The following is a 6,000-nucleotide window of genomic DNA, read 5'->3' on the forward strand; positions in this document are numbered from 1 at the left end:
GGATATATGTGGAGAGGCACACTTGGCCAAATGACTTTTTTCAAATAACCTTCAATAAATTGGTCTAAATTATCTGGTAGAGGATGAAAATTTCTGCTCAGTGGCAACCTATGATTTAAAAAAACGTATCTGTATAATCACTGTTGGATACCTTGGTTTTCCTTCCCAAACATACCTGAAAGCACTTCTGACAGATCGTTTTTCTGCAGATGACATTCTGACGTGTCAGACAGCTTACTGCCCCTTGGTGAGTGTACATAAAAACTGTGGAGGAGAAAGGCTTTCTGCAGCCCCTCTCTCTTTTTGACACAGGTATCCCCGACTCCAAAGCCTAATAACGCCCTTCCACCGCTGCCCCTCTATGACCAGCCTCCCACTAGTCCCTACCACAGTCCAGATAAAAGAGGTTCTCAGTACTTCCCCAGATCACCATCAACCAATGGTAAGAAATGTTGTGATAGCAAAAGAAACGCTTCAGCTAAATGCTTCATTTAGAAGTTCACATTTCAAGGCGGGGTGGGGGGGGGGGGGGGGGGGAGGTTTTTCTGCAGGATAAAGTTAATTCAGCAATACCGAGTGGCTTGTTTGTGACGGGTTGCTGCTTACTTTTTCAGAAAATAGCTTCAGTTCAGAGTCCCCTGGATTCTCACAGCCTCCGCGAATTCCTCCTGAAACTTCGTATGGCAAACTGCGACCTGTAAGTTAAAAACAAGTACTGTTGTTTTTATTGGCTCTACAAAGTTGTATGGGCAAGCCTGGGTAAATGGGGGGAGGTACATCAAAGCAGGGTGGTGATACAGCACCTGATGGTTTGGCTCTGCGTTCTGTAAATCCAATCACTACGTATAAAACCGCGGTATCTCAGGTGAGCGCTGCGGAAAGGTCTGTTCACTCCCCTTTGATAATACCATAGATGTGTCAAAAAGCTATAGAACACGAAAGCCATTTGAGATTAAGTGAACACTAGGACAAAACAAAGCTGCATTTGTCCAAACAGTAAGTCATTGTGTTTAAAGATGACCTTGAAGCTTATCCATCGCCTATCCTGCATCTAACCTGCCCTTCCCTATCTGCCTTTATAGCTGTAATACCTGCACGTCTCTGTGCAAGGCGCACAAATCATGAAATCTAACCTGGAAGGAAATTACATCTGTAATGATAGTAAAATAAATGTTAGGCGATAAAGTTTTACTGCCTTTTCAGGCGGTAGGAGATTATTTCTGTTCTTGCCACATGTAACAACCCCTAAACAGAACTAAAAAAGAGGTGGTGAATAAATGTCAGAACAGTTTAATCACATGGTTTGTACAATTGCTGCTTTTCCAAAGTTCTGGCAGACAAATCTGCTTGCCAGCAGTTTGACATAATATGCGGTCCTTGGGACTCCATTGCATTGAGGGTGAAATTTATTTCCGAACCCCTTGATTTGGGGGGGGTTGAATTAAAAGTTCTTAATGATAAGATCTATCTATTTTGTGATGTCTTTGCTGCTTAGAAAGAGAGATTTTGCCAGAAAAGGAAAGGAAATTTAATCACTTAGAATTTGCAAAATCCATCTCCTAGGATTGACTTTGAAACCAAGTTTTGGGGGTTTCAAAGTCCTAAACAACGTCATATTAAGACGTAACATTTGTATTTTCCTGGCATTCTCAATGAATGAGGTTGCAGGAAAAGAGTGCTTTTGGATATTCAGAAATTATATTCTGAATATTCCAGTAGTCAGAGAGTTATCCTTACTTGTTGACATAGGCGAGGCAGGGGTAGTACTGCATTGTTAAGTACTTAAGTATTGAACAGGGAAGTTTCAGGTTATCATATTCCCTTGTAAAAAAGACACTGATTCAGCTTTTCCATTTTGTAGCTTTATATTTTCTTCACAAGTTTCCTGCAATTTACTGTATTTTCTAGATACTACTACAGTGTCATGCCTTCATTGAAAGGATTTCTATTAAAATTGCATTTTAAACATGCCTGGTTTGAAAACATTATGAAGTTTGTTACAGTGTTGCTTCGCAATTCATGTTTTCCATAGCAAGTCACTCTGACGTATTCTGAAATCATGTGATAAAAGTCTTGCATGAAATGCTGTTAGCACTTAAGATAATCTCTGTCAGGAACAATAACAACTTTATTGATGTGACAGAGTGTAGAAACATCAGTTTTCAGGAGTATATTGTTCAGGCCAGTGATTGATTAAATACAAGTAAGCCACTTAGATGCAACGAGGCATTCTTGTAGTTTCCAGCCCACGTAAGTTGCAGGCAAAGGTGTCATCAGATCATTTGATGTAAAGTCCAAAGTCTGCCCCTGGTTTACATACCAGATTCTCCATGGGTGCAGGCAGAACAGATAGGTCATTTCACTTGGTGAAATATTTGCCCGGTCGTGACCGCTGGTCATCCTGGAGAAAAACCACCTGAGAGTGGTGGCAGGTTGTAACAAAGAGCCTTGATGGCTTGATCGGAGACGGGGTTACTCGCTGTAGTTCTGCTGATCTTAACACAGAGTCTGTATATTTGTCATCTCGAGGCACGAGCCCAAAGTTGCAGTTCTAGGCTATACAAGTTGTGAAATTTTGACAGTTTTCTGATAGTTACAGGCTGGTTCTGGCTGTTTCAGGTGCGAGCAGCTCCACCACCCCCTACACAGCATCATCGCCGGACAACAGAGAAGATAGAGGACGTGGAAATTACTCTGGTGTAATGATTGGACTAGTTAAGTAGTAGTGCTACAATCAAGACCAAATGCAGTATTTGGTCGATCTCGTTTCTAGGCACCTTTGCATGATGAAGACTTTTAATAGGGCAAGAGATAGGGAGGATTTTATGTGGCAGTGACATGGCGGATTCCTTCCCACAGTCATGACTATTTTGTGCCTTTTTTTTGGTTTTGTTTTCTATACATCATTCTTCCTCTCTTAGCACAAACCAAGTCGGGCCAAACAGCGAGCAGAGGGTTGCCTTGGAGCAGGTTTCTCTCTTGGCTGAAGATGGTCAATTTTTATATACGGAGGCTGAGGAAAGAGCCTCGTTCATGCAACTTAGTCATAGCATACTTCGATCCACGTGCATTAGTACAGTATATTACTGTTGCCATAGGAATGTGTTAAAGATTGTCAATTCTTCAAGTAGCATTACTTGTCTGATTAGGTATTAATCAGATCTTGCGGAATGAAAAAGGGAACTGAAAAATAAGTATAAGGAGAGGCTGGCTCCTCTTTAACCCCCTTGCAGAAAGGAAGAAACAGGAAAATAATCTTATAGATAAGGAAAACTGATGCAGATCATATGGCGTTAATTACATTAATGCACACCTCTTCAATAATTAACAGTTAAACTGTTATGTTCTTTGTATTAATATTTATGCAGTACATTTAGTAATAGAGTATCTAATACGGAGGTGCTGAATTAGTAGCAACATCTTGTTCCATAGCATAAACCAACTGGTAGAAAAGTAAGTGAGATTTTTGTCTAGATCTGGAAATTGAGCTTCATTTTTTTTTCTTAGCAGATTTTGGGGGTTTTGGTGGTTTTTTTTAAAGTATTTGGGTCACTCTTATCCCAGTTATTGCCGTGTACTTTATTATCTGACGTTAGCAGTATATCTTCGTCATCAAAACATCTGGCTAGAGTTAGAAGTTACATGTAGAGTATTTACATGCATTATTTAGTTTTTGCATTGGATGGTCCTGTAGCATTTTCCCATGCGAAGCCCGTTAACTAGCCAAAGCCAGAGTGCCAGGGAAGGCTCTGGTTTCTGCAAAGCCTTCACACCACCTTTGTGGCCCAGACCACAGTCTCAAATTACTCTTAGGGAAGAGAGACTAAAAGAATTTCAAAACTCATTTTAATCTGAGATCTCTGCAAAGGAAGCTTTTTGCTGTTGTTTGAAAGAAAAGGGCAGAGGATATTCTGAGGTTATAACACACAGAGAAATGGTCAGAGGAAAGGGAAAAACTGGATGAAAACAGGTTTTTCTTTGTATACTTCCTAAATAATACTCAGCAATCTCCATCAGATCAAAGCTTCAGTTAAAAGGCATCGCAAGGTTGGTTTTTTTGAGCTGTTATATGGGTTCTATTGAATGCGCTCTTATGTTGTCTTTTTTTTTTTTTTTCCTAAGCCAGTAAGTTTTCTACCTTTAGTTTACTAACAAGGGCTATTTTTTGAGGCTGCATTTACAAAAAAAAAAAAAAAAAAAATCATCTAACAAGATTTTATCATAAACTTTGCACATACTTGTAAATCCCAACCCAGGCTGGGTCTCTGAGACATTCGTGTTTGCCAATCTCCTTTCCCAGTGGGATCTTTAACCAAGAGTGGGGCTGTTTGAAGAAAACAATTCATGGGTCAGTTCTGAAATCGGAGACTGTCCAATGAAGTCTTTTCCATATTTTTCATTCTTTTGCACCTCTTGTCCTGTTGATCTGTTTGAGGTCTTTTTATGTGTTTATCAAACTTATTCTTAAGTTTAAAAAAAAAAAGTTTTTAAAAAAGATTTAACTGTTTGCAAAAATTTTGAAAGCTTCACAATGCAGAAGAAAGGCAAGTATTGCCAATAACGTTCACGTTCAATTTCTTTGGCCAGTTTTTCTGTGTCCTTCATACCTGGACTTTCAAAATTCAGAAAGTGTTATTTAAAGTCTCTTTAGTTGTATTTTAAAATATTTTCTGTAAGAGCTGCTAATTTTATTTAAAAAAAAAAAAAGTTGTAAAAATATGCCTCCTTTTTAACTATGATTTCTTCATACAGGGCATGTATTCGACGTATCATCGTGTACAGCGTCAGTACACTGAAAGCATAGGTGCAAATGCTTTCTTTATATTGGCTGTAAAAAGTTTGTATTTATTATGTATAAAAAGTTGAATAATAAAAAAGTGGAACTAAATCCATGACATTGCCTTGCTACAGACACCACTACCCCTGCGGCAAAATGTCATTAGAAGGTTTGGGCGTAGATCTGTGGCTGAGGGAGAACCTGGCACTGAGGGATAAAAATGTCCATTTGCTTGGGTATCGTTTGTATGGTTTACGCTTTTACACAAAAGTTTGCATCTCCTGCTCAGGAAAACACTTAGGCATGTACATAAAGCGATCTTTTAACATCTCTTTAAGGTGGTATTTACATGAGGAATAAATCCATGCCAAAAATGAAGAGCCAGTAACAAAGCTGCAGTTATCAAAATAATTGCTGAATAGCCTTTATGCAATTAGCATAATTGCGTAAAGAAAGCAAGAGAAGGGTGATTGAGAAGAACTCTTCAGTGTGATTGTCCTTTAATAGGGTTGATTTGCCTAATTGTGAAGAGTGTTTCCACTGCATCCCAAATCTCTGGCTTTAGGATCCCTTTTTGTTCTGTGTTCCCATGGTTTATTTATTTACCAGCGCTGGGAAGCCGCCTGCCGGTGACCAGCTCCTTGCCTGGCTGATTTCCGTTTCTGGGAGGTGAGTTCTTTTTGCATTTGGTGCTGAGCAATACATGAGCTCTGTGTGCCCATTTCCTCACGGGTTTTGCTTTCAGCTGTTCGGGATTGAGACTGTTTTACCCAGTTTTTGAACACAGCTCGCTGCACAGTCGGCCGCGGGTCGCTGCCACGGTGTTGATTTAGATCTTTAATCATTTCCACCGTTCATGCAGAACTGTTACACAGGCTTTCATCATTTTTTTCCCTGAGCTCCTGCAGCCTCTTCCTTTGAGAAACTCCATCTTCCCGTGCTTTTTAGATGCGTTCACCGTGCTCCTCCAAAAATTACTGTCCTGGCTTGCTGCTTTGACCACTTTGTCTTTTTCTTTAGCTTCTTGCTCGTTGAATCTCTCCTTTTCTTGCTGCATCACACGCAAATCTCTTGGCTTGTGATACTTTTCACTGTCAGTACCACTCATAAATGATGTTAATCCTCAAATCCACCAATGATGCCACTTTTCATTTCTTCTGTGTTTTAACAGGCCCCCTTTGTGCCTCTACTTTTTCTCCTTTCCCCTTCCTTAAAAGCTGTGC

General features: G+C 39.8%; 1 protein-coding gene across 3 annotated transcripts in view; it reads left to right on the forward strand.

The window, feature by feature from the left end:
• FCHSD2 (FCH and double SH3 domains 2) overlaps window positions 1–4,888 on the forward strand; it is a 163,538-nt gene extending 158,650 nt beyond the window's left edge. For all 3 annotated transcript variants that reach the window (XM_056327911.1, XM_056327913.1, XM_056327910.1), the window contains exons 18-20: window positions 313–442; window positions 615–697; window positions 2,620–4,888. In XM_056327911.1, coding sequence (XP_056183886.1) covers window positions 313–442; window positions 615–697; window positions 2,620–2,703 — 297 coding nt within the window. In that variant the 3' untranslated portion in view covers window positions 2,704–4,888. The remainder of the gene's footprint in view (window positions 1–312; window positions 443–614; window positions 698–2,619) is intronic.
• The last annotated feature ends 1,112 nt before the right edge of the window (window positions 4,889–6,000 follow it).

The sequence above is a fragment of the Falco biarmicus genome, chromosome 2 (assembly GCF_023638135.1).
Source record: "Falco biarmicus isolate bFalBia1 chromosome 2, bFalBia1.pri, whole genome shotgun sequence".
Lineage (NCBI taxonomy): Eukaryota > Metazoa > Chordata > Aves > Falconiformes > Falconidae > Falco > Falco biarmicus.